The 12,324-nt window shown below is 41.5% G+C and overlaps 2 protein-coding genes and 1 long non-coding RNA gene across 3 annotated transcripts in view; 2 read left to right on the forward strand and 1 right to left on the reverse strand.

Annotated features, from left to right (window-relative positions):
• The first annotated feature begins 1,004 nt into the window (after nt 1-1,004).
• On the forward strand, nt 1,005-1,587 carry LOC144988938 (uncharacterized). The gene is made up of 3 exons (XR_013653035.1): nt 1,005-1,103; nt 1,175-1,280; nt 1,461-1,587. It is a non-coding gene; the product is annotated as an uncharacterized LOC144988938 (long non-coding RNA).
• A 165-nt stretch (nt 1,588-1,752) lies between these two features.
• six4a (SIX homeobox 4a) lies at nt 1,753-7,550 on the reverse strand. The gene is made up of 3 exons (XM_004082549.5): nt 6,662-7,550; nt 4,668-5,365; nt 1,753-3,948 (listed from the first exon to the last, which is right to left on the reverse strand). Exons 1-3 carry the CDS (start codon nt 7,393-7,395, stop codon nt 3,338-3,340), a joined length of 2,043 nt encoding a protein of 680 aa, XP_004082597.1. The 5' UTR covers nt 7,396-7,550; the 3' UTR covers nt 1,753-3,337.
• A 1,060-nt stretch (nt 7,551-8,610) lies between these two features.
• The window catches only part of mnat1 (MNAT1 component of CDK activating kinase), a 39,322-nt gene continuing 35,608 nt past the window's right edge, over nt 8,611-12,324 (forward strand). The window contains exon 1 of the mRNA XM_004082279.5: nt 8,611-8,822. Coding sequence (XP_004082327.1) covers nt 8,734-8,822 — 89 coding nt within the window. The 5' untranslated portion in view covers nt 8,611-8,733. The remainder of the gene's footprint in view (nt 8,823-12,324) is intronic.

Here is a 12,324-nt window from a genome sequence, read left to right on the forward strand (position 1 = left end):
TTGGGGAAATACCTCCGGACACTGTGGGACTGCCTCCAAGCTGCAGCTGCTGCCTCTGTGTGTGCGAGTGCATGCACGTAACACATGCCCACTTAAAACTGTCCTTGTGAGTTATGGTCTCTGTCCTTGACGTCCAGATCAAACCTGTGAATCAAGCTGGTTGCATCTCCCACTGGTGTTACAGGCAACGACAGACACCCTTGCTCTGCCGAGCAACAGCAGAGAAAAAAAAAGAAACCAAACATTTCCTCATTATCCTTTTTATATAAACCCGGCTACTTCGTTTTCAAAACACGGTTAAGCAAAAAGCTGTTTGGCTTATAGTGTCCTCAGCAGGCTGGTACCCACTGACCCCTGCCCTCTCATTAGTGGGACGTAGAGTGGTGGAGTACCATAGTCCTCAGGTCATGTTACATATGGCTTGCAGTCTGCTGCGCCTTATTAAATGTCAGCTCTGAAACCATTTGAAAAAACAGAGGTCAGTGTTTTTAATAAAGCAAGAGTAAGAATTCCTTCTTTTGCTTTTTCACCCAAACACAGCTTTGAGAGTTGAGCACAAAACGAAACACAAATTCATAAGGATGTTTCTGTTTTAATGCATAATCGAAAACGCTCCAACTCAACTTCCTGCTCCGGCGGTGTTCATGAAAAAACATGCAACTCAAACCTTTCTTGGCAACCGCACCACTTTTCAGTTTAACTCGTGGCCACAATGGACAAAGGTGGAATTTGGAGTTTTCTGTGCCCACCCTGTCCTCCAGCTCCCCACCCCGTGAGATCCACAGACCTTGGGCTCTTTGCTCCAAATGGGATATTGTTCTGGGCTCCAACAAAGCTGTTTTCACCCTCTTCAATATTACAGGAGTTACCCGATACCTAACAATCAGCTAATCCACTACCCATGGCGACGAGGTCACCTGTGCTCAGGTAACTTTATCCAGGTTCCCTCTCCTTCCTGCTAGTCCGTGCCATTTTCTTCTCCTCTTCTGTGCCTGGCTAGTGAGCACAGACAAACAGCCTCTGTTTATTTAGATCACCGGCTAGATCATGTGTAACTCCTGGTCAGGATGGGCTAAGGAGACGGTTCCTCTACGTTACTGCAGGTATGTAGTACATGAAGTAAAATCCTCAGCTCTTCAAGTCAGTTTCATTTTTGTCTTACATTTCCCTGCAGGCTTGGTTAGGTGCCCATAAAAGAATCATTCGTTGGATAGAACTTCGCAATTTTACAGAGAATCCCCCGAAGCCGTGACAGAAGCTCAGCCTCTTTCCTGGACGAAGTGAGTGACAGCCCCTCAAACGCGTCCTTCCACATGTTGGAACAGTAGGGTGGTGGGGTTTGGCCTTCGTTTAAGGCTCTAAAGGCCATTGGATTGGATTGAGCTGTGTGGAGCTGCAGACCCCCCACCCAAAAGGAGCTTTACCTCTGGAAATCTCATTGCTGTTTATTTGAATTACAGGGGCTGAGATGAGAAAAGGAGGCCTAATGAACTCCAGGTTGCCAGGCATGTGCAAATAATCACGGCAGGTTTGCAGAGAGCTGCAGCAGGCTTGCTGGATTACAGCATACCACCCCCAAACCCCCACCCCCTCATCTGTCCTCAAAATTTGGCTACATGGGACTAAATGTTAAGAGGACATGTTTTTTTGTCTGTCTTACACTTGTAATTCTTGCAAAGGTTTTATATCGCCAACATTGCTTTAAAGTTCAAAAATCAGTCATCTAAATACAAAACAGAGAGAGATCAGATGTACATTTTTATAAATATAAACTTTTATTGCAGTATGGAGATTTAGAAAAATACATTCAAATAATTTCAAATAACAAACATATAATTCAAACTAAGATTAAAAAAACAAAACAAAAAAAACATAAAATTACTTTTTTTGCTCAAAATTCTTTTGGTTTGAGACAATAAAGCACTGAGCATTCTAAAAATCCAGTCATATGTCCCGACAGTGAAAAACATTAACAGTCCACTGGCATTTAGATGATGCACTGCTAAAAGTGGAGGATGTTTGTTTAAAAAGCTCCTATCATGAAATGAGGTGGACAGCCCTTCACAAGCAGTGCCAGCAGAGGCGGCGGTGATAAATCTCCAAAGCTGCTTTCGGCTCGCTGAGCTTACATTTAGAGTTGCACAATAAAAAATAAAAAAAAAGCTGTAAAAAAACAGAAATGCACTTGATTCCAAAACTTTTGTGATACCATGCACAGATAAAGGATTTCAATCTTTTTGTTGGTGCAGAGGGACAATAAAACAAAGCCAACTCTGCTGTTTCATTTCCCTTTGTTCTTTGAACTCTCCAAAAGTGCACACATTATATTTGTGAGCAATTGGCTTTGAAGAAAACTGTCATGACTGAGTGATGAGAATTATAGTACAATGACATCATATCTCTTTTACATGCTGCAGGCAGCAGCAAATTTAAAACATACGACAAAAAAGTAAAAACATGAGACCTTGAGATCTCCATTTTTATCTTTGCATCAAGGGTGACGGATGACACTTTTACTCAGAGCCGTAACTGTGAGGTTGTACATTGTTGAGGGGTGTCGCATGTGGACCAACCCATCAGCATGAGAGGCTGTTTGAAACTTTTTAGTGTCATGTAGTGCAAATGCTAAAACCAACCAATACTACTGAGGATTTAGGAAGCAGAAAGGCACATTCATCTTCACTTTTCCACCACTTCCAGCTCCACTACGTTGTTTTAAAAGATAGAAAGCACAAAGTGGTGAACAGAGACCCATTCAGAAGATTTAAAGTGCTTCCTGAAGGACACTTTTTTGTTTTCAAAATCAGCAGCTTTTGAGTGTTTATTGACCCATTCTTCATAGTCCTTCAGTGAAGCTTTTTAACTGACGAGTTTTGTAGCGTCTCTTCCTACCTCCCCTCTCATTCCAGAATGACCTTTTTGCTCTGACCCACATGACGCATTTAGTTTGGAGGAACGTCCCAGTCACGTGACGAAAGGCATTCTAGCACCTGCTCCTGCAGATCAGATCCACTCAACAGGAAGTAGCAGGTGCTGTCTATAAAAATGCACATTTGAACGAGGCTCAAACAGATATGGTGACTCTTTCTGTTAGCTCGTTGCAGTCATAAGGGTTCGTCTCACGAATAGAGCTTCTGAAATGTGCCACAAGCGTTTTGTTTTCCTCCACTCAAAGGGCTCTTTTCTGATTAGAGTGCATTATAAAAAATCAAACAAATGCAAATAATTTAAAGGAAATTCAAGGGTTTTGAAACACACACGCACACTCACACATAAGTAAAAAGAATCATCATATCAGGGGGTTGTGAGGCACCTCTGTGAGGGGTCAGATGCAAGGTTAAAGGTCAGCCATGTCTTCATCCATCTGCACTGTCTGTAGTTTGGCTAGCTCCTTGCCTCCCGCCGCTTCCATCTCGCCGCACATCGCCCGCACCATTTCATTCATGCCTCCAGACCCTGATCCATCTACTTTACTCTCAGGAAGGTTCATATAGTTGCTGTTAATACCAGGACCAATCAGGTGTGAAGATGAGGCTCCTTGTCGCCCCTCGTGGGTCCTGAGGTACTCTGTGGATTGGAGGTGGTGGTTGTTAGGGTCTGGTTGAGCCATCAGTGGTGCGCTGACAGTCAGGGTGGTGTAGACTTCTGGCTCGGGGCTGGACGAGCTGACAGCATCAGTAGTGGAGGCGGTATTGTGACTTGAGGCAATCTCCACTGAGTTGGGGTCTGTGTAGCTGATCTGACCGTCAGGGTTCAGGTGGAGCCCGTGGTGGTACGAGGAGTACATTCCTGCTTCTAAGGGCTCCTTTTTGATTGGCTGCTGGGCACTGCTGCTCATACTGTAGAGGATGGTGCTGTGGTGCAGAGACGTCATGGTCAGCTTGTCCTGGTGCTGGAATGAATCATCGCTGGAGGAGGACACTGCTACGTTATTCAGAGGCATGGAACCTATGGGACCACAGCACAAGATCAATGCAAATGATGATGTTAAACTGAAAAATATCTCATTCCTTTTTTTTATTTTAAGTACATTCCGTCCCTGCATATTTCAATTGTCTCCTATATTTTAAGCTCCAGCGTCTGTGGGGAAAAAAATTCACCAAAACACCAAAAATCTCCAATTTTCATTTAATGGTTTTCATTCTGACTGATTCAATTTTGGGGGATAAATTACCTGCTGGAATGGCTTATTTTTGTGTTGATGTGTTTCAGGGTTCCTCATAGTTCCCCTACTTGCTCTTGTGATCAAGAGTGTAATAGAGATGAGTGATGGTGTCTTCAAGACCTGTTTTTTTATTTATCTCTAGGGCTCCAAAAAGACCACGACTACTATATATATAGATGTGTGTGTGTGTGTGTGCTTTCTTCTTGGCTGTGTTATGTATCAGGCCCTTGGGCTGTGGCCCAAACACAAGCAAGCAATAAAACAAGTTTGTTGACCACTGGGGACATGCAACATAGCGCTGAAACATTTGAGGAGGGCAAAGGACAACACTGACCTGTCATAAGACTTAAAGATGTTAAATCTGTTTTTAAACAACCATACAGTTCAACAGGTAAAGGTTACTATTAAAACAAATATTTTAAAAAAGATGTAGTAAAATAATAGATCTTTATTCTGTCTCATTCAAATTTTAACAGCAAGGGGTTTTACGCTTTTTACCCACCTTGTTCTGTAATTGTTGAAGAAGACGACGCCGAAGAAAGTTGCAAGGGAGGAAGACCTACATCACTGTTGAGCAGTGAGCTGCCATCATTGTCTGTCACTCCACTTGGTACCTGGACTAGATTGTAGCCACCCAGATGTAAAGCAGCTGATGGAGAACTGAAAGTCAGCACAGAGGAGGCTCCATTCTGGACCGCCATGGTGTGAACCCCTTCTGCCTTGATGTCTTCCCCGTTTAAACAGCCGGAGTAGGTGTGGTACTGTAAGGAGGACTCCTCAGCACTGTCCAGTCCTTTTTGCTGTCCACTCTGCATCTGCATGTCCAGTCCAGAGCCGCTTAGAAGCACCCCACCAGACGACCTCAGTGGGTTAAACGTCAAGGGCTGAATGCCCAGGTTGAGTCCATTGAAGAGGATGTTTCCAGGGGAAGAAAGGTAAGACGAACCATTGTGAAATACAGTGGAGGGTGTGTTACTGGTTGCTAGACTTCCATTGTAGAGGCTGCCACCACCGGATCCTGGAGGCACCTTAATGTCCCCGATCTGTTGGATAACAACACCACTGTCCAGAGATCCCGACTGAATGGGAAGGGTCCCATGAGTTATCACTCCATCGGAAGAGTTGGAGAGCGGCCGAGGGGATAGCTCCTCCTGGCCTTTACTTGACTCATCTTCTGTGCTGTGATTGCCATCGGATTCACTGAAGACAGACAAGAAATTACAAACAACACATCAGAACAGTTTCAAACATTCTAATCCTCAAAAAATCTACTGGAAAAGAGACTTGCCCACATTTTTTTCTTGAATAAAACTTTACTATGTAATTCAATTCAGAAAAGCCCCCCCACTTATTTTATTCTCAAAGCCCGACTTCCTTTTGTGTTTGTTGTTGTGTGTTACTGTGCACCTTTGAAGAGCAGGGTCTGTTTTTGAATGTGTGACCTCATGGAGAGCTGCTCTGACAACCACCATCAACAACCCTGTGACCATTTGGTGCAATAAACTCATGAGAGAAAAAAAACCTGTGGCCTGACAAAACAAATGGCATTCAGTTTTGTTTCCCCTCTAACTAAATGCTACAACTTACATCTTCACTTATTTGGTTTCCAAAATAGAATTGATAAAGTGTTCGTTTTTTCCCCTTAAAAAAATTATAGCCTAATTTTCAAAAATGGATTAAATCACTTCTGTGCGGAAACACTCTGGAAACTATAAGAACAAGGAGAACAAGAAAAAATAATCAACGTAGAGCAAACAGACATCTTGATTTTGTAGCATTATAAGACTGTGCTGCGCCCTGTGTCAGTGCGCGCATGTTTGAAAGAGCGGGACAGAGGGGTCACCTCCGCCAGGTGTGCGTCATCTTTGTTCCCACAGAGAGAAACATGAAAGAATCGCTCTCTCATCTCAGTCTGTTTGTATGGGGGATTATGAAATGCAGCGCGGGGAGCTGATGGAAGCTCTGAGACCCTTTTGGTCCTAGAGGGGGGTGGGTGAGAGAAGTGATTATGAAAATGATTTATGTCCTGTGGGATTGCGCACGCACCGCCTGCACTTTACTAAGAAAAAAAAAAAGGAAACGCGCCCTTCTAAAGTCAACTTTTGAACTTTTTCGTTAAAGTTGCCATCTCAACGCGTCCAGGCCGATCACTAGTGTGGCATCTTGTTACTTTGTTACCTATGGTTTCCATGACTCTTAGTCCCGCTTCAGTTGAAACCGGATCTGAATGGCAACAGCTTCATATTTCAAAACAATAAAAGCGTGCTTCAACAAAATTTCGTTTTGTGTTTTAAACTATCAACAATTTTTGTTATTACATCAATCAAAATCAGCTTTTTAGAAAGAACTTGAAACTCCGTGGAAACAATCAAAGAAGTCGTTCCTTTTTTAATTACGTTTAAGAACGAGTTGATCCTAATTTGACTTTTACGCACGGAATTTGGTTGCTTGAATGGTGAATTTGTGTCCGGAAAAGGGGCCTGCAGTGCGCCTCACCTTTTTGATTGTGCCTCCGAAGGGTTTCTGTCTCTCTGCCTCCTGTTTTTAAACCAGTTGCTGACCTGGGTCAGGGAGAGTCCTGTTATCTTGGCGAGGTTTCTTTTCTCAGCTGGAGACGGGTACCTATTTTGATTATAGAGATCCTTCAGCGCGTTTCGTGACCTTTCCTTGAAACAATAAACAGTCTCCTCGCCGTCCCAGATAGTCCTGGGGAGAGGGTACTTTCTCCGGATCCGGTACTTGTCCACGGCGCCCAGGGGTCTTCCCCGCGCCTTCTCCGCCTCGGTATACCGGGCCTTGTACCACAGATCTTGCAAAAAGGTGTGGTTGGACGGACTGAAACTGTGGTTCTCTAGAATACTATAAAGCTCCTGATACCGAGCCTGGTGGAAAGCAACTAGAGCTTGGGCTTTAAGGATGCTTTCGTTGCCGCGGAGCAAGTCGCTCTGTGGCAGAGACCACAGGAACCTGGCCAGCCGGTCCACATTGCCTCCCTGTTGGAGCGCCTCGCAGACGCACGCTACTTGCTCCGGAGAGAACGCAAGAGAGGAAGCGGCGCTCACCAACAGCTCCGTGCGCACCGCGTCAGTGTTTGGAGCCGTGCGCTCCATGGACAACTCTGCTGCGTCCAGAGCCACAAGCTTAATACACTCCCGTGTATCCACCTCCTTCACATTTTCCCTCTTGATGTCATTTGCTGTTGTGACCTCTCCGGCAGAAGAAGAAGACATTTTTTTTGTTCAAGCCTTCCCTTGTAGAGTCACTCCTCCCAGCTCGATCAGGTTACCCCCTCGCCATGCGAACGCGATCGGATATCTGACAGCAGCTGTAAGGAGATATCTCTCTCCCCTTTTCCTTCCAACGTGACTTTTACTCTGCGGGGACTGGAGCTAGAGGGAGACACAGTTGGGGCTATCTGCAGGAGAGCCACGCTATTGGCCAACGAGGGCGCACATAAGGGAGGAGCAAGCAGGATCCATACACAAATGTTTGGCTTTCAGCTGTCATTCATCCAGGCTGCTGTTGTGCTTCACCTGCGCTAAAACCACAGATTTAGTCCTCTTTCTACAACAGATTTCTTTCGTTTTGTTGTCCGTGTTGTTGAACCAATAATTTTACATCAAAGTGGGAAATCAAACAGATTTGTTGTCAAAGTAATTTGGCAGATAGTTCACCCTCATGGCATTTGAAATGAAAGGCCCAGGCAAGCAATATAATTTACATGACATTTCATTTTTAGCAAAGATCTTGCATAAATATGCACTTTAATCTTTGTGAAATTCAATGTGGTTTAAATTTAGACAAAATACAAGGGACTGTCATTCATTTCTAATTCTACAGTCGTATTTTTTTATGTTTTATTTTTTTTGAAAAATTATCTTAAATATATATAAAAGAGTGAGTTTTAAAAAGCAGAAAAATACATTAGAAGTCCACAAACCTCAGAAAATTTGATTCAGTGTGTAAATACCAAAAACTATAGTTTTAAAACTTTTTGTTGATTAAATATAACAACAATTTAAAAAAAAATCTACACATTTTTATGAATTGATACCACTGAACCATTTTTTCATCATATAAACCTAAGAGCTTTTTTGGTAAATTTATTTTCTCACTTTCAACAATTTGTTGAGAAAAACATTCAAAATACTACATGAATTGCTTAAACATAATTATTTGCTTTAATTAAAAACATCGTGATGTCACACAGAAACATTTACGGTAAGTATTTTTTTTAAATTAGGCTTTATTATTCACATTACAGTTTAACGTTGACCTTGGTCAAAACTTGTAGTAGAAACAATGTTGTGACAAAATTAGTTACGTGTAAACAAGTAGTTTAGGTAAAACAAGTAAATAAAAAATAAATAAAATGTGTTTTTTCTATTTTGCAGTGTTTCTACAGGCGATTCATCTTGCCAATATCGTTGTGTAGGAACTAGTGTATGCTGGTGTTTCTCGTCGGACTCCTTTGAGTGTAACGCAGCGGTCCACCGGTTTGAAAACAGCTATAGCTAGTTGTTTGTCATTTCCAGAGGCTCGCTGATTTGTGTAATTGATGTTAAAAAATGGACGACCAGGGTTGTCCGAGATGCAAAACAACAAAATACAGGAATCCTTCGCTGAAGCTGATGGTGAACGTCTGCGGTCACACGCTGTGAGTCTTATTATGCAGGACTACTGACTGAGGTTAACGGGGGATGCAGTTGACTAACTAACTATAACTAACTAACACAAACATACAATATGCCTAAAAGATACGTTTTACTCTGAAAATATGTTGCATCTTTAATAGTTTGTTTATGCTCTACTATAGTGCAAGTAAGGACTGACTCCACAACAATCTGTGTTACTATAAAAATCCCCATTCCATATTTTAAGATGTATAAAGTTACCCAAGCAAGTAATTTGATCAAATATGAGTTCAAAACTCTTGAATCTTCTGATAATATTTGATTATATAATCTAAGTAGCTTTGTTTTAAATGTTTTAATCAGCTGCTCTTCATCTACACTACTGTATAGTTTAATCTAACTATTAAATCTTTCATCTTAAAAAGCTTTTAAATCCTATCTGAAATGATCTTTTCATAATTAAAGACACTATCTTTATAAATGTAGATTTCATTGTCCAATTTTTACTTATTTTTTATTATCTTACTGTCATACATAAACATTGTTAATGGTAATTTTCTTATACTGCTGCAGATGACAACAAAAGTTGTATTTTCTAAAGTTTTTTTATATTTATTTGTAGGATTTTTATTTTACAAGCCGACAGAAATCCAGCAGTAATTGTTTATTTATTAAAAGAGAAGCTTTTGTTTTATTTCTGCATGCGAGCTTTCTTATTTCTTCATTTTTGATGCATGTGCTTAGACAGAATAAAATTTATTTTCCAGTTTTTTTCCCTTAGCTGCTGTGATATGTTTACAGTGAATTTATATAATTTGGAAAATATGTTTTGCCATATGAGTTTAGCGTTAACACAACCTGCAGAAGTATTTTAATCTCAAATTTTTCTGCTTATGCCATATGCTATAAATAGGATATGTGCTTGTCTGAAACCATATTGACTATGTGTTTACGTAATTTTGAAGCCCAGTTAAGAGAAGGATAAACCTTCTTTATGAGCATAATGCAGTGATGGTGTTAGCCTTATGTCTTTTTGACCCTGACTGTTTATTGACTGTCCCATCAGGAAGTGGTCGTGCTTTGTCATCAGGTCACCATACTCATAACGCACTGCTGCTGTCCAGATGCAGAGCTACGGGCTAAAAAAAAACAATAATAATTTTGCAGAGGAGCACTTTGTAGTGATGTTCTAGTCCAGGTCACCTTGGATCTGTTCTGCGAGATGGTGCACCAGTGAATTTTTCCATCACTGATGTCATTCGGTGCTGAATTTAAACACCACAGACTCGTACTGCAGTTTAACCATTATAGACGCTTTTAAAAATTCTAAAAGATATTCAAGTGTAAGAAAATGTGATGGTTTACTCCAACTCAGGAAGACGTAGCCACTTTTCCAACCCAATGTCAAACATTATATTATTAATCCCAATGTTCTGATTTTAGTAGCTTGCTGTTCAATCAGCTAACAGTATTGATTGGAAGGTAAATGTTATCTACAATTTATATAATTTATCAAGCTAAATGATAAATGATGATTATAAATTAGCTTTTTTGGGATTGAATAATTGTTAGGACATAACATGACATAAAGTAAGTGCCTTAAATCCTTTTTCTAAATTGCAAATCATCATTTCTCCTTCATTAACAGCTTAACTACTGTAACTGTAGTCTCATTTCCGTTTTGGTACAGGACTTTTTTTCATTCGTCTGTCTCTAACATTGTCTTATCAAGCCTGTCTGCGCCTTTAAATTGAAATTCCAATTCAGCACATTTTGTATTTCTGTCACCAGGAGTATTTTTTTAGAGGGTAGCGGGGTTATTTATTGCCTTTTAGAATGACTTTAGGCAGATGTCCTTTGGCAGTTGACAGGTCAGATGCAGTGAAGAAATATGTTTTTCATGGTTTTTGTTTTTGTTTTTTAAGTGACTGTAGAATGAAAGACACATCTAATGAATGGGTGGATTATGTAAAGCTGCATTTGCAGTGAGGTGTGAAATGTTTTTTATGGATTTTGTGCAGAATACTTGTTTTTGTGAAGTACTTTTATGCTTTTTTTCCAAAAGAAAAAACCGTCAATGACAGTTTTAAAAGAAGCTAATTTCTTAGTATTGGCACTTTTCAGCTTGGTTATTACAGATTGTATGAGGATCAGGATAAAACGTCATCCAAAAGCCAGCATTGTTTTATCTGAACTTAGTCACTTGTTTGAAAAGAATTGGGGTAGAAACTACAAACAACAAATAACTGTTTATGCTGCTGTTTCTTTTTGCAAGAACGAGAAAAGGGGACATAGCAACGAACAGGGAATGTCATAAGGGGGTGGTAAGGTTGACTGTAGGGAGGTGAGTCTCTGCTGAGCCAGGACCCTGTTTGCCTTCCTATTACCACCCGCGTCTGTGACCTGCTGACAGCTGCAGATAAAGAGATAGGAGCCTTGAGCTTTGAGCAGGACAGGTGAAAGAGGGAGAAGCTCTCAGTAAGCAGCAGCAGCAGTTTTGGGACGCTGAGATGACCCACTTTTAGTTGTCTTTTTCACTTGAACGCTCTTTCTTACTTTAGGTGAATAGAATTATCAATAACGTTTGACACCCCACCTCCCCATTTGGTAATGCTTACAGAAGGCACTCTAAAAGTAGGTAGAAATCAAAATCTAGAGAAGATATTTGACACTTATTTTCTTTGGAGTTGCTCAGGATTTCCCTTTGGGGGGAGTTCTGTTGTGTGGTCCATTTATGGGGCAGGGGGGCAAGCCGTGCTCCGCTCCTCGGCCCGTGTTGATGAATCGCTTCTTTGTGGGCCTGTGGTAACAAGCAGAATCCCTTCGTCTACCTCCATATGGCAAGTCCCATAGATCTCCTGTTGCCCGAGGCTCCAGTGAACATCTGCCTCCTCCAAAGTGTACTTGAGTGGGGGCTCCAACTGGCACCAACTGGACAGAACACATGTCCCTCTCAGTAGTTTAGCTTTCATTTTTAATGTTTCATCAAAGCCGAGCTAAATCGGACGTGATAGCTGTGGGGCTTCGTTTTTGTTGTACAGCTGCGAAAGGTTTGGCGTCACACTCAGCAGGTTGGGCTTGTTTGACCCTTATGAGAAACGCGAGGTGTAAACAGACAAATTCCCAGTCTCTGCACTTTCTTCCTTAGCTGATTTAGCTTTGAGTTGTGCTGATGAAGTGAAAAGTTTTGCATGATGATCATAGTCCTCTGAAAGACACATTCCCCTGGGAACATCTGAGTTAGAAAGCCATGCGGCCAGCGACACATTTTCCCTTGTAGTCCTTAAACTCGCTTTGTTGCAGCATCAATCTTCAGAGGCAGATCAGGAAACCACAAGGTCCAGCAAGGTGGATTTCTTTGGCAAAAAAGCTCATGCAGAGCATACAGTGCATACGTTTATCCAAGCTCTGACCTGTTCAGGGGAGAATTAAGGGACAGTCCCAATTATCTTTGCTGTCTGCTCTTCCTTTAAGTATGTTTAATGGGTAAACGCCTGCCTGCATGAAGGTAGGATTGATGAATAG

The sequence above is a fragment of the Oryzias latipes genome, chromosome 22 (assembly GCF_053564925.1).
Source record: "Oryzias latipes strain Hd-rR chromosome 22, Olatipes_Hd-rR_3.1".
NCBI classification, from domain to species: domain Eukaryota; kingdom Metazoa; phylum Chordata; class Actinopteri; order Beloniformes; family Adrianichthyidae; genus Oryzias; species Oryzias latipes.

Bases quoted from the DNA above. Each gene is read 5' to 3' on its own strand.
- six4a (XM_004082549.5), bottom strand. From the start codon at position 7,395: ATGTCTTCTTCTTCTGCCGGAGAGGTCACAACAGCAAATGACATCAAG. The intron at 5,366-6,661 runs GTGAGGCGCACT...GTCTGTCTTCAG, and splicing joins TCGGAGGCACAATCAAAAAG to TGAATCCGATGGCAATCACA. The intron at 3,949-4,667 runs GTGGGTAAAAAG...GTGGTCCCATAG, and splicing joins TTCAACAATTACAGAACAAG to GTTCCATGCCTCTGAATAAC.